The sequence below is a fragment of the Coenobita brevimanus genome, chromosome 97 (assembly GCF_032717465.1).
Source record: "Coenobita brevimanus isolate Jiangsu-jjx chromosome 97, ASM3271746v2, whole genome shotgun sequence".
Lineage (NCBI taxonomy): Eukaryota > Metazoa > Arthropoda > Malacostraca > Decapoda > Coenobitidae > Coenobita > Coenobita brevimanus.
This window is the reverse complement of record NC_137050.1, coordinates 28,480,442-28,503,749: the sequence shown is the minus strand read 5'-3', so window position 1 is coordinate 28,503,749 and position 23,308 is coordinate 28,480,442. Positions and strand designations below refer to the sequence as shown.

The window sequence follows — 23,308 nt, the reverse complement described above, 5'->3', positions numbered from 1 at the left end:
ATTATCGTTTTATTATTACAGTATTACTATTATTTTTATTATTTACTGGTTACATGTGGTAGGTGGGGGCGCTCACCATCCACTCACTCAATGTAGTGCTGCTGTCAGGTGTCTGCCCTTTCCTCTCCTCTCTCCATTCCTTCCATCCTCTTCTGTCTTCCTTTACTTCATTCTTTTCATGTCCTTCTGCCTATGGGCAACTTTACACTTCCTCTTCTGTCTTTCTTTCCTTCATTCTTTCCTCTTCCTTCTGCCTGTGGGTGACTCTGCACTGAGTGACAAGCCAGGTGGTTTCCTGTATACCAGGAAAACATTTACTGCGCTGGGTGGTAACCATATAACCAAATTATGGCGCCTGGTGGTTTAGTGAGTAATAATTGCGCTCCAATCCGATTGAGCCGGTGAAGGTTTATATCCAAGGGATGGTTGGGGTTGATTGCTCATGTAATGCCACTCAGGGATGAGTGAGGCTGGTCACTCTCATCTTAAATGTCGGGACCAACTGCTTAGCCCCAGGCTCCTACGCTCCTCATGGGGCAATGAGGACTGGATGATGGATGGATGGTTCTGCACAAACAATTATTTACTAATTGCATAATAACACTGCTGCAAAAAAAAAATATTAATAAACAATTATCAGGCATAGTGTAGCCTCAGCAAAAAATCAAAATTATCTGGGATACTGGGTCTGGGACCACAGACGCGTTAGATACTGAAGGGGTTATAATATGGGCATAGAAGTTCCTCCTCACTTGTAAATGCTGGTCATTGTCAGTAAGCAAGTGAGATTTAAACACTACTGTCTCACAAAATTTTTAAAGTAAAATTTTTTAGTACTACTGGCTCATTTTTTTCTCTCATAATTTTACCTCTTACTGTATAAATAAATTGAAAAAACATTATATCTGGGTCAAAACAGGTCATCTACAGATGTGTTGAGGCAGAATCACAAAACAAGCAAAGAGAAAGCATGAACATGACAGAAGTATCAATGATGACCACTGAAATGGGTCACACAAACACAATTCAACCCCTCAAAATCCTAGCTCCACCTTACAAGCTTAACTGTTTAACCATACTTGTACTGCTACTTTTCATTACATATGTACTTCACTATCATACGCCTGCCAGATAATTAATCTATCAATTATTAAAGAAAAATAGGGGAGCTAAACCCTTGTCCTTGCTCCTTTGTACATACCTCATCCAACTGATTCAAGTCCCTGTCAAATCCCTGAACATTATTAAAATTTACTTTTTTTACCAGCCATGACAGCAAAGGTGTGTGTGTGTGTGTGTGTGTGTGTGTGTGTTAGCAAGATAACTTTGCAACCACTCAAGACATCACCACAAAATTTTACAGGAGTGTAATAGGGAAAAAATGCGATCTGGAATTTGGTGAAAGTAGGTAAAGGTCTGTGTGTCTGTTACCACGATAGCTTTGCAACCGCTCAAGATATCATCACAAATTTTTCAGGTGTGCAGTAGGAATGAAAATCTTCTATGAGTACTGTTTTCAGTTTGTCTGTCTCTCTGTGTGTCTGTCAGCACAATAACTTCGAAACTGCTTAAGATATCATCACACAATTTTACAGATGTGTAGTAGGGATGAAAATCTATGAGTTCAAAATTGATTAAAGTAGGTCAAGGTCTCTGTGTCTGTTACCAAGATAACTTCGCAACCGCTCAAGATTTCATCAAAAAATTTTACAGGTGTGTAGTAGGAATGACAATCTCCTCTTAGTATTGTTTTCAGTTTGTCTGTCTCTGTGTGTGTCTGTTAGCATGGTAACTTCACAACTGCTCAAGACATCATCACAAAATTTTACAGGTTTGCAGTAGGGATGAAAATATCCTACGAGTCTGACATTGGTGAAAGTAGGTTAAGGTCATATCTGGTCATGGCTGGTGTGAATCCTCCTTGGGGGCCTCTAGTTTTTTTGTTATGTCCCCAATTTTCAATAAAGGTTAAGGCATTGCCCCTGGGTAGAGAACTTTGGGTTTGGAGTGTGTAGCATTTTATGACTGGATGCCCTTCCTGATGTTTACCAATGACTCTTGGATGGACTCAAACCTCCGACCCTTTGATCAGAGTGGAGTGCTCTAATCCACTGAGCCATGGCTGCTACATTCATTAATATTTTTAACATTTACATTCTCCATGACACTTCCTATGCCATACTAGCACACTAAAACCCACAGTTCCTCCCTCTAACACAGACATACAACTTTCTCACTCCTGGTAAGAACACAATCAAAACAACTACTGAGACCCTGACACTGCTTCACAATTCAACAACATGTACATTTTCAGTGATACCTCACAATACACACTCATCCCACACCAGGCAAACTGCATCCCCTCCTCCCCAGACATCACATTCTGTTCACCAATACTTGCACTCAATACCACATGGTCAATGCAACCCAAACTAGCTAATGACCATCTCCCCATCATTATCACTAGAGACACACAATCCCAACCAGAGTGATCACACCTCACATACACAAACTTCAGGAACGCAGACTGGACAGAATTCACTGAAGAAACAGAACACTTCAGCACACTAAACAATACACCCAATACCAACATGAACAGGAATGTTCAAGAGTTCAACATCATTATACTCAACAAAGACAACTGCCACATTCCACAAGGCAACAAAGGACATTACAACCCAAACTTTACACCAGATATTGCCTACCTCATACAACATCACAACAGAACACAACTCCCCTCTCCCCCACATGAAAGATACCATCACAAGACTCAAGAAGTAAACAATAAAATCAAGAAAAAAATTAGTACAAAGAATATGGGATACTGGAAGGCCTTTGTTAATAACACTTAGTCACTCCACTGACCTCACACTCTTCAGCCTATACATGCATGAGCAGCATGATTTTCCCACAACCCAACCACCCACAAACATTGTCCCATATTAAGATGACATCACCCTAACAACCACACATCACACGGCAGACACAGTCTGGAAGAGGACTACCTCAACCACTTGCATCGAGGACAACATGCCAAGAGTTACCCCAGCCAAATCCACTAATAACCCCATCACCAGCAGTAAACATAAACACAAGTAATTTCCACATATCACACTTAACAATGTATGTGTACCACACAAACCCTCCACTAAGATTCTTGGAGTGACATATGACACCGGACTTACCTTCAAGGACCATGTACAAGAGGCGATGCACCCCCAAACTCAATGCAACTCAGGGCAACTACAGGGCCAGACTTTGGGGAACAAAAAGCAACACTCTCCTTACCCAACAAACAATATAATAGATCAGTGATGTCCTATGTTTCCCTGGAAAGGGCTCCCACCCTATCTAATAGCCACTACAGAACTTTGAGAATCATACACAATAATGCCTGATGCATCACTATTTGCTGTACCAAAACCATCCTCACAGCTCACTTACTCTCTGATGCTCATGTTCTCCCTGTCAGAGACTATGAGGGGCGCACAATTCTATGCACCAGCCTGTGCCAATACATAACACCCCAGCCATTACATGAAAGACACACAGAGCACATATAATTACAAAAAACACAAATATTATCAAATTACATAAAATAAAACACAAACATTATCAAAAAAATTACATAAACATTATCAAACCTTCAATAACAATATCCCACCTCTAGACATTCTAATGAACAGAATGAAGAAACACCTATATACCCACTTCATATGTAGGGCAACACAAGAGCTCGATCACAACACCAAACTGCAAGCCACCCTCCTGACACCCACCCATCGGAGGTGTCCTTAAATAAACACGATCGAGTTCACCTACCTAGGCTGAGAGCAGGACATCACCCAGCCTTCCTCAGCTGCTACTTTAGATTTGGGTTGGGTGGAATCACAGATGACACATGCCCACTTAGTGCAATATAACACTTATAATGGAGAACCGCACAGAATGTGTCACACTGAGACACGGACACATCAGCGGTGTAAGGAACCTATGGAACATTAAAATAGGGGCAGGTGCTTACCTGCGATTGATGAGCCTGCTCGATCAGAGGGACTGGGTTTGGGCAACAACAACAACTCCTTGGTCTCATTAACTTCCATATCTCAATATCTCATGCTGATTTACCATATCCACCTCTTCTTGGCCTACCATGCCTCCTTCCACGCTAAAACTTGCTCATACTCTTTGAACCACTCTATCTACAGCCACTCTACCATATCATCTAAAAGGGGTCATTCAACAGACTTAATCCACATTTTTTCCTCGACATGGTCCACATAAATTTTTTCAACATTCCTATTTCCACTGATCCTACTCCTGATTTCTTAAAGTCAGGCCATACTAGTCTCACACCCATGCCATAATGCGGGCACAAACACATTTCTTGCACACCTACACACTCAGATCTCTGTTTTGTATCAATGTCTTCACTATGCCAGCCAACTCACTTCTTTGCACTACTTAACTCTCCGGTTCATTTATACACTTATTTATCAAGGTACACAAGCTTCTTTACTAATTCCAGTCTCTCCATCCACCAGCATATCAGAGTGAGATTCACCTTCTCTCTCAACAACCATCACTTTATGCTTACTAATCTCTCAACAACCATCACTTTATGCTTACTAATCTCTCAACAACCATCACTTTATGCTTACTAATCTCTCAGCAACCATCACTTTATGCTTACTAATCTCTCAACAACCATCACTTTATGCTTACTAATCTCTCAACAACCATCACTTTATGCTTATTAACCATCCATCCATCATCTTATCCTATGCCACCCCAGTGGGAGTGTAGGAGCCTTGGACTAGGCAAGTTGGTCCTGACATTTAAGATGAGAGTGACCAGCATCACTCATCCCTGAGCGGCATTACGTGACCAATAAACCCCAACCACCCCTTGGATATAAATCTACACAGGCTCAACCGATTGGGGCACCTTAATTACCCACTAAACCACCAGATGCCAGAATTTGGTTATATGGTTACCACCCAATATAGTAAATGGTTTCCTGGTGTACAAGAAAACATTTGGCTTGTCACTCTGTGCAGCGTTACCCAGAGGCAGAAGGAAGAGGAAAGAGTGAAGGAAAGAAAGACAGAAAAGGGAGTATAAAGTCACCTGTAGGCAGAAGGACAAGAAAAGAATGAAGGAAAGGAAGACAGAAGAGAAAGGAAGGAAGAGAGGAAAGGGCGGACACCCAACGCAGCACTACATCGAGTGAGTGGATGGTAAGCACCCCCACCTACCACCCTGCTTATTAACATTTATTTCAAATCACATTACTCACTAACACTAATATATCTCTGTCTACAAAACTCCTGTTTACAATTAGCAAGCAACAAATCATCTGCATACACCTGACTTGAGACAATCCATCTTCCACTAATGATCCTATCCCCATCTCACTTGTCGCAATTCCAGTTTTGACCATTTCCAACCAGATCTAAATATATACGCCGAGTAGTCGTGGGGACATCCCATGTGTTTGTCTCACTCCATTACTGATCCTGAACCACTCACCATCAGTCATACTGCAAATATCTGATCCACATATCCATACCACTCCTACAATCACTTATGCAACTCTTGCCATACATTTCTTACCTTCCTTATAATAATAATGATCTTCCATATACAGTACTTTTTTGCAAAACTCAGGTGGTTTGGTGAATGAATTTAGGACAGTGTGTAAGTAGAGGAATCTGAAAGTTAATGTAAACAAGAGTAAAGTAATGGTGGTTGAGAGGAATGAAGTCACAATGCACAGTGAAGTTGGATGGTGAGGATATGGAGAATGTGAGTGCATTCAAGTACATGTACTGTACTTGGGCAGTGTGATGAGTAAGGATGGAAGTTTTGGGGATGAAGTACTTGAAAGGGTACAGCAGGGAAGGAAGGTTGTTGGTTCACTGAACACGGTGATAAGAAATAGGAAGGTGAGTATGAAAGTTAAGAAATCACTGCATGATAGTATTGTGATCCCTACCCTGACGTATGGAAGCGAGGTGTGGACCTTAATAGAAGGGAACAAGTCAAGAGTGAGAGCAGTGGAAATCAGTTACCTAAAGAGAAGCATGTAGAGTGACATGGAGGGACAGGTTGATGAATGAAGTGAAAGAACGTTGTGGGGTGGATGTGGATGTGACTGAGAGAATTAGAAGAAATACACTGAGGTGGTTTGGACATGTGGAGAGAATGGAGAATGAGTGATTGACTAAGAGGGTGGTTTGTGTGTGTGTGTGTGTGTGTGTGTGTGTGTGTGTGTGTGTGTGTGTGTGTGTGTGTGTGTGTCCGACTCTGGGCAAAGGCTTCATGGCCTATTTCTCGGGGGCAGTGACCTATCCCAAGGCCCAGTAGTCCTCCTACACCTCCTCAAGTCACCACTTCGGCGCTAACACCCACCATCCATATTGAATACATGCTAGGGCTGTCTCATACAGGATTGGTGTATTGGTATTAGTGGGGGTATTTTTACGACATGTCGGCGGGTCAACTGGTAGATTAGGAAAGTCTGCTTTTTATGAAATTCAAATCCTTAAACTGTCCCCTGCCCCAACCAGGATTCGAACCTGGGTCCATCAGGACTGCAAGCCGCCTCTCTACCGATTCAGCCACCGCCTCCCCCTAGGTGAAGTGGAGGGAGGGAAAAGGAGGGGGAGACTGAGGATGAGGTGGAGGGATGGAGTTGCGAGGTTTATGAGGGACGGGGGAGTGAGTTGGGGAGAGGGCAGTCAAATGGTGGGTGACAGAGCAACTTCGAGGCGTTTTGTCTGCAGCCACCCTTTGCGGAATTAGGGCATTGGACTACAGATAGATTGATAGATTGAATTCTTGCATTCACTTTCATCACCTTTACTGTGCTTTTGTATATAGGCATACTCACAGCTTCTGTTCCACTGGTACAACTCCATTATCCCAAGTTTTCTAGCATATTTCTGACCAAACTTCTGCTTCATTATTAAAATTGCAATTTAAAATACTATGTGAAAAGAAAAGACATAGACAAGAACTGGGGACCAACATCATGGTTTCGTCATGTGAAGGATCCCTGGAGTGCATAGGCGAAGATACTGAGCCCCCTCGAGGCTCTTTCCATCTGCCTTAACCCCATCACCTTTACTGTGCTTTTGTATACAGGCATACTCACAGCTTCGGTTCCACTGATACAACTCCATTCACCCAAGCTTTCTAGCATATTTCTGACCAAACTTCTGCTACAATGATAAAATAGCATGTTAAAATATTAAGTGAAAAGAAAAGATATGGACAAGAACTGGGGACCTACATGGTGGTCTCGTCATGTGAGGGATCCCTGGAGTGCATGGGTGAAGATGCTGAGCCACCTAGAGGCTCTCTCCGTCTGCCCTCACCACCACCCACCACCGCTGCCAGGGCATTATCAGCTGCATCAACCCACCTTGCCATTGCTGGATTGTCTGACAGCACCTAAACACGCATACAAAGTGCATATTGAGACAGTCTGGGTTTTACAAATGAAATGATAAGTTCTGTAATATACAATGAAGCTAAACATGGCCAGATCAAGCATGCCCTTTAAATTACCGGTATAATTCACGTATTCGTTGTGTTGTAAAAGATGACTAAAATGAGTTGGAGATGAGGATGGAACCCTCATTTCTGTTAATAGTTTGGGGATTTACATGTAGTAACTTCACTGCACAGTGACTGTGATAACAAGCAATTTCATACCTCCCATGGCACAGGTGGCTGTTTGACTTTACCAGAGCCTTCATTTCTCTTCCAATTTGTCTCTCAAAAAAGATGAAGGAGCCATATTAAAGATATCTCCACCCTAAATGAATATGAAAAACTTGATCTGCAGGGTAAAACTTACATTTCAACAGGCCCCAGGCTGCTACAAGAATCAGATCTATGTCCATCTGGACAGTTTTAAGTATGGTTTAAAGGGGAAGTGGATCACTGGTCCATACTATTATACCCCCTTTAGCCTAGTCAACATGCAGGGAATACAAGGGCATCATGCAGGGAATACAGGGGCAGAATTCTTTCACTCCTAACTCCTGAGATAAATTATATGGTTAATCACCAAAGTGTAATATATAATTAATTTCCTGATACAGGTACTGTATACAGAAATTTTTGGCTTGTCAACAGCACTACATCAAGTGTGTGGATGGTGATACACATATATCAAAAGCACAATCTCTTAAGATTAAAATTTAAATATATTTCTCCACCACTGTAAGCATGAATGTGACCAATTGATAACTGACCTGGACGGAGCATCTGTTTGCATCTCTTGAGAAGCGAGAGAAGGCAGTGGTGGCTGAGTGATGAGAAGAAGTGGAGGATGAGGGGGTCTTCTCCTCTCCAGACCCCTCTCCTCGCTCCCCTGGATCAACCACAAAGATGCTATCATCTTCAAATGAACTGTGACCGTCCTGTATATGCAAGAGATGGGGGGAGAAAAATGCTATTCAGTACATCATTATTTCAAATATAAGAATTAACCCCCTTAATCTAGTGATATAATTTACTGGTTTACTCCTACTATCATTAGTGGATTTTCAGCATAGGGGAGTGAAGGGTTAATGACGACTATATATGACCTCTAGTTTCATTTTGTTTCATTTGTGAGGGCTCCAACATGTTTGCATGTGTCGGCCCAGGTCACCTAATGGTGGCTCTCCATGCTGCTCAGTCTCTGGCAGCCAGCCTATTCAGTCCCTTATCCCTGAGGTCACACTCAATGACCTCATCCCAGGTCTTTTTAGTCTACCTCTCACAACCCTACCCCTACTGTTAACACTTCTCGTTTTCTGCACCCAATGATCATCCCCCATCCTCTCCACGTGCCCAATCCACCTCAATCTACCTCTCCTCATCACAATATCAATACATTTTAGTCTCATTCTACCTCTCTACTCTTCCATTGTAAGCCTAGGCCCCCCAGGCTTTACACTCAACAATGCACTGCACATCCACCTAATCACTGTCATTTCTGTACGTTTGAGCCTGCGAATATCCTCTTCCTTTACTGCCCAGGTCTCACTACCATACAGCTATACACTCCAAAATATGCCATATACAAAGATCCTTTAGCACAGAGGGCGAGCCCTCTCAATGTCAGGAGCGGGAACAGCTCCTGGAACTCTTCCAACCACTCCTCATTCCAGCCACAGAGCTAGCTCTAATCCCATCTCCTGCACATAACATGTCTCCCAAATAACAAAACTCTTCCACACACTCAAGAGACTCACCAGCAAGTTCAATCCTTTTATGCCTGACAGTCTCCACATGCTCTCCCCAACATACCACACACTCTGAAATCAGCAATACGCAGTCTACCTCTAATACCACTATGTCTCTTATGCACCCATTTATCACAGACACTGCATGAGATGGAATTACCTCCCATGCCCTTGTGGCAAATCACACATGGCCCCTTTACCTCTTCTTTGACAGTACTGCCACCCGCCCTAGATACCTTCACTTTTATCTGCATTTAATCTTAAGCCCTTGTGCCCCATACCAGCTCTCCACTTCCTAAATCTTTCCTCCACCTCCCTTTCATTCTCTGCAATAAACACCAAATCATCAGCATATAACATCTCCCACGGGAGTCCATTTCTGAAGTCATGTGAGAGGGCTTCAAGTACAGTACCATGATAAACAACAAGGGGCTCAAGACTGACCCCTGATGCACACCACCATTCATGGAAAACTCATCACTCAAATTTTCACTCACCCTTACCTAGGTGTGAGCACCCAAATACACAGCTAGACATGGGATCTTTGACTGCTACAGTAAAACCTCGATAAAACAGACTTCAATAGAGTGGAACTTGCTTTTATCGGAATCGAGAAGCTACCGGACTAAATTCTTATACTGTATATAGAAAAAAGTCCCATAAAGCCAGAAGCAGTCTGGACAGCCTAACCACTTATGCTATGTTCACCACAATAAGGTAAATAAAAGACATGTTTATCAGTGTACAGTACAGTATTATTATATATATTATACGAATTCTTTTTCTGTGCCTGCCCTCCTCTATTCCTATTTCTCCCATCTTTCCTGTCACTTCTTATTGCTTTTCTTTCCTTTACAGGTGGCTTTACAGTGAGTGACAAGCCGGATGGTTTCCTGTAAGCCAAGAAACCATTTACAATGCTGGGTGGTAACCATATAACCAAACCATATGTGCTCCCTGCATGTCAGCAAGTGGGTTGGTGGAGGGTTAGTGCCCCTCTCCATAAAACAAATAAATCAAAGTCAAATGACCACCCCTTACGGGATTATGGCGTCTGCAATAGATAGATAGATTATTGTAGAGAATGCATAATACAGTACAGTACTGCAATGGTAGTGAAAAGTTTAAAAACCATTGGTGCAGTCCGGAGTAATGTCTGATACATCAGAAAAAGTCCAGGTTGGCAGGGGGGAAGTCCGGATGTCGTTTTCTTCAGAATGGCTTGGATCCCCAACTAGTCTGTTATAGTGGGGTCATGCTGTACTTTCAATCGTTCTCTATTATACATTATACTATTATTATCATTACTTCAGCGGTCATCTATTACCATTACTATTACTTGGTCATCTATTAGTATTACTATTACTATTAATACATTATTTACGATAAAAGCAGTTAAATAAATTGAATATTTTCATTATCACTGGGAGGCTGTTCAATGGAATGCACAAGTATGTCTAGATCACCTGATGGCCAGTTGGCCACTCTCCATTCTGCACGGTCTCCTGTGGTGTACCTGCAGCATGGAGAGCAGCCAACAAGTAACCAAGGTGAGAATGCTATTTTAACTGAGTATGGTAACCAGTAGTGGTAGGTGGGGGCAGACACCCGAGAGCAACACTACATTGAGTGAGTGGATGGTGAGAGCCCCCACCTACCACAAGCAGATTTTACAAGAGATGCAATATGATCTGTCCAAAATAAGTCTGAGTGAATGAAACCCCAAGCATGTTCAAGGATGATGCAGGATTAAGTTGAATATTATTAAACATTGGTGGGTACACCTGTGGAAGATTTTGACGGGTCAACAGATGTAAGAACCGAGTCTTTGATGCATTAAAAACAACAAGATTATTTTTACTCCAGTTAGAGATATGAGCCAAGTCAGACATCAGGTGTGCCATAGCCTCATCCCTTGTTTGTTGAAGTTACTGCTGAGATGGACGTTGTGGGAACCGAGTGGATAGGTGAAGGGTGGAGTCATCAGTGTATGAGTGGATAGGGTTTGATGTACAGTCTAGAAGGTCATTGATGAATAAAAGGAGAGTTGGTGACAGGACACAGCCCTGAGGAACACCACTATTGATAGATCTAGGAGAAGAACGATGGCCATCTACAACAGTGGCTATAGAATGACCAGAAAGGAAGCTATAGATGAAGGCACAGATAGAAGGATAGAAACCATAAGAGGGCAGTTTGGAAATTAAAGATTTATGCCAGACTCGACTGAAAGCCTTTTAGATGTCAACTGCAATGGCAATGCTTTCGCCAAAGTCCCGAAAGGAGGATGACCAGGAGTCTGAAAGGTAGGTGAGAAGATCGCCAGTGGAGCGTCCCTGACAGAACCCATACTGACAATAAGAAAGAAGGCTGTGATAGGAAAGATGCCTTAAAATTTTTCTATTACGAACTGACTCGAAAACTTTTGAGATACAGGATGTTAAAGCAATTGGATGATAGTTAGAGGGTTGGGAATGGTCACCCTTCTTTGGGACTGGCTGAATGAGAGCAAACTTCCAGCAAGAAGGAAAGATACAAGTTGATAGACAAGCGCGAAAGAGTTTGCCTAGGCAGGGTGTAAGCACAGAAGCACAGTTCTTGAGAACAACAGGAGGGACTCCATCAGGCCCATATGCCTTATTAGTATTGAGGCCTGTGATGGCAGAAAACACATCAGCTGAAGAAATCTAAGATGGAATTGGAGGAGAAAGTCTGAGCAAACAGATCTGCTTTATCAGTAGAAGAAATAGCTACAGAACCATCAGAATAGAAAAGAGAAGGGAAGGATGATGAGGTAAAGTTGTCAGAAAGCTTTTTGCAAGGTGCCGGAAGGAGCAGGAAGAATTCGAATTAGAGTTCAGAGCATTTAGTACAAATGAAATTATTTTTAGGAGAGCGAAGAACAGACTTAGCACAATTCCGGGCAGATACATGAAAAAAGATGTGACTCGTGGGTGGGTTGGCTCTGGTACCTTTTATAGGCCCTCTCCTTGTTGTGGACAGCATTAGAACAAGCGTGATTAAACCAAGGCTTTCTTGGATTAGTCAAAGGATATGAGAAAGGAATGTATGCTTCCATGCCCGAGACAATAACCTCCATAATGTGAAAGGCACACTCAGACGGCTTCCGGCCAAGGAAGCAATAATCATTCCAGGGAAAATCAAAGAAGTACTGCCTGAGGGCCTCCCAATCCACAGCTCCAAAGTGCCACAGACGACGTTTCTTTGGAGAGTCCACAGGCCGTACTGAAGCGGTAGGACAGGTTAAGGTAATAAGCTTGTGATCGGAGGAGCCCAACAGAGAGAAAAGATTAACAGTGTAAGCAGAAGGATTACTTGTAAAGAAGAGGTCAAGTATGTTGCAGCTCTCTCCAAGGTGGTCAGGGATATGGGTAGGGTGCTGTACAAGCTGCTCTAGGTCATTATGGATAGAAAAGATGTTGGCTTGTTCACCAGGTGAAGCAATGAAAGGAAAGGAAAGCCAAAGGTGGTGGTGAACATTGAAATCTCCTAGAATGGAGATTTCAGAGAAAGGAGAAATGGATAGAATGTGTTCCATCACAGAAGTAAGATAGTCGAAGAATTTTTGCTAGTCAGTAGAATTAGGGCATAAGTAAACAACGCAGATATATTTAGTCAGAGAATGACAGCAAAGCCGAAGCCAGAGTATAGAAAATTCAGAAGAATCGAGTTCAGGAACATGAAAGCAAGATAAGTCATTGCGTATATATACACAACAACCACCTCTGGCTTTGAAATGAGTATAGAGAAAGTAGGAGGATACAGAAAAGGGTTTGCTGCCAGTTGCCTCAGACAGCCGAGTCTAAGTTACGAAAAGAAGGTGAGGTTTAGAGGAGGAGAGGTGGTGCTCAACTGAATGAAAGTTAGAGGAAAGGCTGCGAATGTTGCAGAAATGAAGAAGAAGCGAGTCAGACAGTGGTGCCAGGCAGCTCGAGTTGTCACCGGGAGAGAGTCGGAAGGTGGGGGCATTTATGGTCCTCCCCCCTGGGGACTCCAAGACCATGTGTTGTGAAGAAGAAATGACTTGTTTTTGAATTTTGGAAAACGAAGTGTACAGTAGTGTGTACTGTGAACGTAGTCTGGTGTTGATCGTTAGAGAAACTTGTATTGGAGAGCATGCTGGCTTACTCTCTGTGATACTGAGACACTGAAAAAGTTCAGCAAAGGAGGATGGTCAGGAACCAGTCCCAAGGGCTGATGAAACAGGAGCTCCAGCTCTCCCTGTCATCAGCTTTCCATCCATCTTGGGAGTACTGCCCTGCTTGACTGGTGCTACAGTCTACTGCCAGATAGTACTGTCTTAAATAATTACCAAAGGGTTGACAATGCATATATAATTTATTTTGTTGACACCTCAGACTAAAGAAGTGTCTAATAGGAGAGTAATATACAAATGTCTATTACTTTGCCTTCAACCTCTGTTACTATTAATATTATTGCCAGGAGTTTGTGATCTACTACTACAGTATTACTATTACTCTGAAAACCCTGTAATATATATATATATATATATATATATATATTTTAATTATCCAATCCTACATTGCCCCATGAGAAGCGTAGAAGCCAGGGGCTAGGCCAGTTGGTCCTGACATTTAAGTTGAGAGTGACCAGCCTCACTCATCACTGAGTGGCATTACGTGACCAATAAACCCCAACCACCCCTTGGATAAAAACCTTCACTGGCTCAATCCGAATGGAGCACTGTAATTACTCACTAAACCACCAGGTGCCAAAATTTGGTAATATGGTTACCACCCAGCATAGTAAATGGTTTCCTGGTGTACAGGAAACCATTTGGCTTGTCACTCAGTGCAGAGTCACCCACAGGCAGAAGGAAGAGGAAAAAATGAAGGAAAGAAAGACAGAAGAGGGCGTGTAAAGTAATCCTATATATTACTATTACCCCATGTCTGTACACAGCCATAACCACCCTAACCAGCCACTCCTCAATTCCAAGCTTTCTCACTGTCCACTTCACCACCTTTCTACAGACTCTGTCAAAGGCCTTCTCCAAATCAACAAAATCAACGTACAGCTCCCTTTTCTATCTTTTACATTTTTCCTGAAGCTGTCAAACAATGAATATGGAATCAGTGGTACCTTTGCATGGCATAAACCCAAACTCCATTTCATCAGTATTCACTCTTTCTCTAATCATATCTTCTAGAACTCTCCATCCATCCATCCATCCATCATCCAATCCTACATTGTCCCAAGAAAAGCACAAGAAGCTTGGCATGTTTGTCCTGGCATTTAAGATGAGAGGGAACTTATCTCCCTTACCTTCATTTTTTGTTCCAAAAGCTTTATGCCTCTAATATTTTCCTCTGTCCAGCTCATCACCCTTCCCCTTGCACACATTTACAATTACACTCTTCAGCCAATCATCTGGGACAACACACTCATATACAGTATAATCATATTTATCAAATTAGTGACTAGCCCCACTCCATCTCATGAGGCTTTCAACATTTCAGCAGTCAACCCAGACACACCTGCTGCCTTCCGCATCTGCATCCAGCCTATTGCCCTGCTCACAGTAGAAGGGTCAATCAAAGGCCAAGGGCCAAATACTGGATCTGCTGGCTCCAAACTTTCCCTGTCCCAGGCAAACTCCTCATTCAACAACCGGTTGTAATGCTCTCTCCAGGTGTCTTTCATATATTCACTGTTCACCACTAACTTCCCTTCATCATTCTTCACACACTGCTCACCTATGACCCCCCTATTCTCCCTCTTTATTTGATTTGCCAACTTAAATCAAAATCTTCCTTTCCACACTATTTAGGTTATCAAGTAAAAGGTTTGGCCATGTGGAGAGGATGGAGGGTGAAAGAATGACGAAGAAAGTGTATGTGAGTGAGGTGGAGGGGGGAAGAGGGAGGGGGAGGCCGAGGATGAGATGGAGGGATGGGGTGGAGAGGTATATGAGAGAGGGGGGTGTGAGTTGGGAGCAGGGCAGTGAAATGGCGGGGGACAGGGCGACTTGGAGGCGATTTGTTTGTGGCCACCCCAAACGGGATTGAGGCGTCTGGCAATAGATAGATAGATAGAAGTAAAAGACTGTGAGACTCAGACTTTGCCCTGTAAACCTCTTTTCCAGCCCTATGCTTGGCAGCCTTGTTACCACCCCTTTTCCATTCCTTGAAAAGCCTTCTTTTCTCCTTAACTGCAGCTTCTATACCCTCATCCCACCGGCAAGTTACTTTATGTCTTGGTGGGCCTCTTGTCCATCCATACACTGAATCAGTAACTCTCAAGAGGTTGCTCTTGAAGGCACTATACTGTTCATTAACACTTCTGTCAATCTCTCCCTGTTCAGCCACCACTCTCTTCATCTCTCTAAAGAAGGCATCCCTTACTGTTTGGTTTTTCAGCTTCCATATTTTCCTTCAAGGTGCATAGGTCCTGTTTTTCATCACCTGCTCAATAGCTTGTGTTGCTGCACACGCTCCTCGCTCCCTATAACTTTATCATTCCTCAACAACCTCCTATCAACCCTCCTGTCCAGGAAATAGTCTATCTGGATGCTATATCCACCAGTCTCTTATGTAATCACCCTACTCTCCCTTCTCCTAAAATGAGTATTGCACAAAATCACGTTCATTGCCTCCCCAAACCCAAGTATCATTTCCCTTCCTCATTTCTTGTACCATATGCACATCTCCCATGTACTCCTTAATATCTTTGAGCTGCTTCACCTATATGACCATTTAAGTCCCCTCCCAAAACTACAATCTCATTATCCCCCATACCACCTACTACATGTATTAAGTCATCCCAGAATCTATTCTTCCCTACCTTATTCAAGCCTGCCTGTGGAGTACAGGCTGATATAAATGCAAACATTATCCCAGCGAGCAAAATTTTCACTACTACTGTATTATCCTTGCACTGACTCTCATTACATTCATGATATATTCCACCCATTTCTCCTTAATCAACACACCCAAACCACCATATTCATCTGCCCTACCCTGCCAAAATAACTTGTAATGGCAATACCTCCAGGCAATTGTTCTGGGTGCTACTACCTTATACCGGATTCCTTGCACACATCGTACATCCACCCAACCCCTACTCAATCCTTCAACTATTTCCCCTGCTCTACCCCTCAAACTTCCCACATTCCACGATGCCACTTTAATCCCCTTGGGTGATTTAGTTTCCTCCGGCTTGCTTTGAATTTCTTTCTTTTTTGTCATAATACGTAAAATAAATAAGGAGGAGACATACCACAGGCCCCACCCACCCACACAGTCTGAGGACCAGAAATAAAAGTATCTCGGGTTAAATGAAGGCTGTAGATAACCTCTCCAGAAAGAAAAGTATCTCCCAAGCTGAATTAAAACTTCTGTCCATAGAAAGAACAAAAAATGTCATCAAAGTGAAGCAGTTAATATTAATTCGACCCATTACAGTACCTCTGCTATGTGTTAGTTTTCTCCATTACCCAGTTACAGGTACCTGTACTAGTGTCTTATTACCTAGTCAAAAGTACTAGTTTTCTCTATTACCTAGTTACAGGTACTAGTTTACTCCATTACCTAGTTATAAATACTAGTTTTCTCTATTACCTAGTTATGTGTAGTGAAGAAATGTGCCTGAAAGCTGTGATGAATTTTACGATGATACCAAAGCAAATTTATGTTACAGTAAATGGATGACTGATCAAACAATAACTGTTCTGTAGATGGTTAGGCCTGTTAGATGGTTAGGCCTGTGAGGTGGATCTAGTATTCCAGGGGCTTGAATGATATGTGAATGAGTGTCTGGTCCATTTCACCGGGAATGCTGCCGATAGTTTTCCCACTTTTACACTGTCTCCTTCCCTGTTCTCTGGAACCTACTTCATCCCATCCTTAGGTGACAAAAAAAAGTCATGATGAAGATAATGATAGTGATGGCGATGGTAACCTATTAGCAGTACTGTATAATAATTTCCAATACTTATTCAACATGACTATAAGGATGTTTCAAGTACAGGAAAGTGTTGTTTATCACATCAACAACATGACAAATAATTCAAGCCCACTGATCTTTTACTAGTCCTTTAGTACAATTAAAAACATAGTACAGTGCTCAGCAATGTATAATGAACACCTTAATGAATTACAGTACCAGTAAGTATAAACACAAAATTTTATTTTAACCCTTTAACCAAAGGACAGGGCTATATTCAACTCACCTAGTTTGGCAAGTCTCCCATAAAATGATGAAATCAATTAAAGGCTGCAAGATTAAAATCACAGCAGGATGAAGTGGTTAATAAATTAGTGACTAAAATTGCTGAATAAATAAAGGTAACAAGGCGCATGTGAGAGCAAGCTCCTCTTTTGATGGTCATTTATGGATCACCTGTAACTATTAGATGTGATACATCCAACAAAACAGACTGTAGTCAGCAGTGATAGGGAGAGGTCAAATGTTTTCTATCAGCACCATATACTTCCGAACCTATCATATACAAATTGTGGTTTGTCCACTCTCACATTCTCAGTTTTAACAATAGAGTACAACCTATTTTGTTATCAACTCACAATAGTTTTCATGGGTGTGGAGCTGGGTGGAGCTGCCTGGTCCTCAATGATGGGTGCAGCAGACCATCGCTTGGTGGGGTCAGGCGGGGCAGTGATGGGTGGTATGGGTGAGAGGCGGTTCAGGGCTGGCTCACTCCCTCGCCTCACATGCAGGGGTGGGGGGGTGGCACTCAACTCCTCCCCCGTAATCTCGATGTCGTTACGGGTGAAGGGTGAGAATTTGTGCTCGATATCCTGGTTGGGAAAAATCATCTGACTGGAGCTAATGACCCCTATTCAAGAAGCCTCTCTACGTTAAATAGGAAGCACACCCAGAAGCCACATATACCAGTAAACTTCACACCATCTTCATGCCTTTTGGATGAAGAGTAAGAATTTATGCTCAATATCCTAGCTGGGGTAAATTATTTGGCTATAGTGCTTTCACTTGCAAGAAAAAAGCAACTGCTATTCTCTGACCAAAAGACATCCTATTTTTAGTACCGTACAGCTAGAACTGTGTGTTTCATTGGATCAGAATTCATGACACCTTCCAAAATGAGCAGTATAGAGCTGTAACAATGATGTAACTACAGTAATCCCTATCCAATCAGAGGCATTAGGCTGCTGGAAAACTCATGGTTTGAGAAACTGTGGTTGGTGAATAAAGGCTTTAATGAGAAAAATCCTAAAGTGCAACCCTCATAATAAGTGGTATGTCACCAAATGGTATATGTATGACAATTACTGTCTCTTAAATCTGTAGATGAACTAGACCAACAATGGGAAAAAAAAAAAAAAAAGAAGATGCAACAGTTCCATTTTATATATATATATATACAGTATATATATATATATATATATATATATATATATATATATATATATATATTTATTTTTTGCTGTACAAAAATTACAAAATTTTTAATGGGGAAATGAGGGTCTGAGAAATGCACCTGTTGTAAGGTAGACAAACTGAACACTACATACCAGTACCGGTATCCTATATTATTTTTTTTAAGTTCAAATCAGCAAAATTTAATTCATAAATATAGTAACTGAACCTTTCAGTTAAATAAATTACTGGATAACACAGAGAGAGAGAGAGAGAGAGAGAGAGAGAGAGAGAATTAGCATAAAACAGAAATGCCATTGTTACATTTATTTTTCTTTAAATCAGAGAAAATTTCCATTTCACATAATAGTATTAAAAAAACTAATATATAATGTATTTGTTAACAGTAACAAAGGTGCAGTATTTTTATGTTAAAACAATGGAAGAAATAAGATGAGCACAGCAGCAGATGATGTTAAGTCACACTGAAGACTCATACGGTTGATACTGTACTTGAAACTTATACCACAGTTGAAGAAATGAGATACAGTTGGTAAAGTGTGGATACATGAATACTGAGAATGAAGAGTTATTACTGTATGATACTGTAACTACATACAGTATTCATTTCTTCTTAATACTCCGACTAGGCTTTGGGTTTCACTCAGATGAATAATAATGTTTGGCATTAGGAAGAATAAACATCAGTGTAATGCATTCAATGAAACAAGGTTAAATGTAAAGCAATCTGCAAATAAAACTACAGTACCAATAATGTGTACTATAACTACGTATTCAAATGTAATTTATCACAGTTACTGGTCAGCTGAGTACAGGTTCCCCAGTTTCATGTAACACAAATCTGTACACCAATTAACTGATAAGTACAGTACAATCTAACCTGGAATATGTCCGGTGATGGATTCTCTGAGTCTGATGAAGCTGAGGTGCCATCGCCAATGTGGTGGTGGTGTGTCTGCTCCTCGTAAAGTGCAATGATCTGCTCACGGTCATCAGCCACGTCACTTAGCCGGTCGTCAGGGTCCAGGATCCCACCATCTAGCTGCTTTAAGTTGTGCACAGTCACCCACGAGTCATTCCGCTGAAATACAACAATGTAATAACGCATTAACTACATTGCTAAACTAAAGCTGCAACACAATCAGGTAAACAGTACTGTTCCAAAGAAAGCAGACTCTACTTTCTTTAAACTGATCCATCCTTCCTGACACTTTTCAGAAACTAAATCTTAGGATTATAAATACAATACCATACCACACAAAGACTACTGGTACTGTTTTTAAACACATCTGATTACATTTTAATCTTACAGACAGTATAATACACCAACAAATGGAAGCTCCAAGTAAGAAATAAAAAAAAAATATATTATTATTTAATATGTGATTAATATTACATTCTACAATATTGTAAACAGAATAGCTAAGTTCTAAAGTCACAGAGAAAAGGGGTTTCATTCTAAGACAATATCATTTCAATTCTGTTTAAAGAAACTCCAGCACCCACAGGGTTAACTCTTTAGTGGGCATGACTACACTTACAGTACTGGTATACAGTACAATTTATTTCATTTGGCTACTGCCAGACTACTCTCATTCAAGGAAAAAAAAAAAATCTCTAATGGACAGAATCTATCTAAACTGCCTTTTAAGTGGCAGGCAGAGATCTACTACTTTACAGTATAACAACACATTTATTTACCACTAGTTATCATAGTCAAAAGAGAAATCAAGCATTTTACTGTTTCGAGGCAATTAGTAAAGTGGGGTCTTCTCTATCTGAATAGTGCATTTATGTGTACATGAATGCCCTACTGCAATCTGAATAACAGTACCACATCTATCTATCTACAGTATCTATCTGCTGCCAGATGCCCTAATCCTACAAGGGATGGCCACAAACAAATTGCCTCCATGTCACCCTGTCCCCTGCCATTTCACTGCCCTATCCCCAGCTCACACCCTCCTCTCTCATATACCTTTCCATTCCATCTCTCCATCTCATCCTCAGCCTCCCCCTCCCTCCACCTCACTCACATACACTCTTCTTGTTAGTCTCTCATTCACCATCCTCTCCAAATGGCCAAACCACCACAATGTATTTCTCCTAACACTTTCTATCACATCCTTATCCACACCACAACGCTCTTTCACTTCCTCATTCATCAGTCTGTCTCTCCATGTATGGTAACTCCACATGCTCCTCTCAAATAACTCATTTCTGCTGCTCTCACTCTTGACTTGAGTCCTTCCAACAAGGTCCAAGCTTCACTTCCATATATACAGTTGGTATCACAATACAGTACAGGGTACTAACATGCAGTGACTTTTTTACTTCCATGCTCACTTCCCTATTTCTTATCACTGCTTCTGATGAACCAGAATTATACTAATGGAAATTCAGTATGACTACTAGCGATTATAATAATTAGTATTCTTTATTATCTCCTTCTAAGTACGGTATTACCAGTGCAGGATTCTAGATCTTACTCTGGATAATCAATTAAACTGTAAAGTTATATAAGAGGGTGCTCTGTAAAGGCATGCTTTCCTTCCACAATGCAATGTTTATCTTTGCCTTTCTACGGTAAGAAATTGTCAGCATGACAACTGTATGAGTACCTTACTGGTTTCTGTGTTACATTAGGACAGGTAAGGACCAAAAGATGAGGCTTTCACGGTTTGTTAGAAGAGATCCTGTTAGGCTTGGCTCCTGTCTTATAAACATGTCTGGAGTAGAACACAACCTAACCTAACCTCCAGTTGAGAAACAGGAAACGAAACCCACTTTTAAATAAGTTTCTTCCATTACATCAAAATCATAGGTACAACTTAGGAAACGTTATGATAATAATGGGGGGGGGGGGATTAAGCAGGAAAACATCATTCGCAAAAAAAAAAAAAAAAAAAAAAAAAAAAAAAAAAAGGAATGTGAATTATACTGGTAAGGTCTTTCTGCTGTTTAAAGCATACATTTACCTCTCTTTGTTATAACCTAACAAACTCTAATGTAACAATCCAGGAATATGAGAAAAAAAAAATGGATGCATTAAAAAAAAAAAAAAATCCAAATGTACTGTTTACTGTACCACAATTTCTCGGTCTCTTCATCTCCTTGATACACAGAACATGGTATAATATAATAAAAGGTATTGTATAATTTTAAATTATTTTGGTCAGCTTTGGTAAGACTTCATGGTGTTAAGGAATGAACAAAATTGTGCTACAGTTCCAGTGAAATGAAACGCCTAGTTTTAAAATTAAAAAAAAAAAAAAAAACACCTTTGTAAAATAACTTCAGGTGTGGACGCTGGTACTTGCCTGGTGTTAAAAAATATTATTTACAGAGGAAAGTCAAACGCAAATTGTAATTTTATGAATATTAAGCGCATCCTAGACCTTATCAACATCCGTACTGTAATGGTCATGGCTTCGGACGAACTTCGTTTTAACAAGAGAAACTTTTTCCATTAAATTATCAAAATAATACTAATTAAACGATTAAGTGGCTGATATACCCAAGACACTATCTGACAAACCTTACAAGGATGGAACCATCAAATCGCTAATATTAGCGTACACAACACACAGGGGCTACGAGGGCAATGTTTTCTCGTAGAGGTCCATGGAATTAAATGTTTTCAAATTCTACGGTAAAACTGAACTCAGATAAAACAAAAATATTCTTATTTTAGTTGGTAACTGTATTTCCCCCCCCCCTTAACTTGCATCTAGTATTCCTCACTTTACAGGCAGTGAAACTTTTTAATACGGTAGGCTACTCACTCATACTTCAATTATAAACAGCTTTTACAAATTCGCAAGAAAACATCATCAGTAAATTAGCAGTGAAACGGGTTGGACAGTCTCCTAAATTCTAAATGGTTCTGCTGTACCCATTTACCCCACATCCTAAACATCGATCACTAGAAAAAGCGTAAATTATATAATTTAATCCTTATACTGGTGATTTCACAGTACACAGTTCATATACTGTACATTACACATTTATTCCACCTACCACAATACTGCTTCATCCAACTGGGCTATCCTCAGACCTGATGATGCATTTAGGCATAATTAAATCCTTCAGTTTAAGGATGTCTTTTTCTTTTTCATCTTCCCAGCACAAGACGACTATGTTTAGCTTTGGGAAAACCATTCTTGGTGAAGAATGTTTAATGTAGGTTACCGTTAGCTGTTTTCCCCGAGTTAAACTTATTATAAAAAAAAAATGCATCATCGGACTGAAAGCGTTATTCACACAACTGACAAAAAAAAAAAAAAATGCAGGATGACATCTAAATTACTACAGCTAATGCCAGAAGATTTTACTCTGCACTGTGAAACACTCGAGGTTAACAACCAGGGAACATGGCCTGCTTCTGAGGGGTGAGAGGGAACCGTATACAACAGGTGATACGATTAGAAAGGTGCCAAGGTTAGGAAAAATGGCGTGGTTAGGAGGGCGATGAAACGGTATGTAATGATGAAAAAATTATATCATGTTGGCAGAGTTTGTGCCTTTTTTTTTTTTTTTAACCTCCCGAAAATATCTAATGCCTTCATATTACAGATGGCTACATCTAGTCACGCTTTAAGATCGAGTTAACAAGTAACTAGAGAGACACATTCGTACTAATTTTACTCCATTAATTTCATGTA

At 41.0% G+C, this 23,308-nt stretch overlaps 1 protein-coding gene across 1 annotated transcript in view; it reads right to left on the bottom strand.

Moving 5' to 3' along the window:
* baz (par-3 family cell polarity regulator) overlaps positions 1–23,308 on the bottom strand; it is a 423,470-nt gene that overhangs the window by 206,068 nt on the left and 194,094 nt on the right. The window contains exons 2-5 of the mRNA XM_080283282.1: positions 19,525–19,725; positions 17,810–18,043; positions 8,268–8,435; positions 7,298–7,458 (exon numbers count right to left, since the gene is read on the bottom strand). Of these exons, the coding sequence (XP_080139408.1) occupies positions 7,298–7,458; positions 8,268–8,435; positions 17,810–18,043; positions 19,525–19,725 (764 nt within the window). The remainder of the gene's footprint in view (positions 1–7,297; positions 7,459–8,267; positions 8,436–17,809; positions 18,044–19,524; positions 19,726–23,308) is intronic.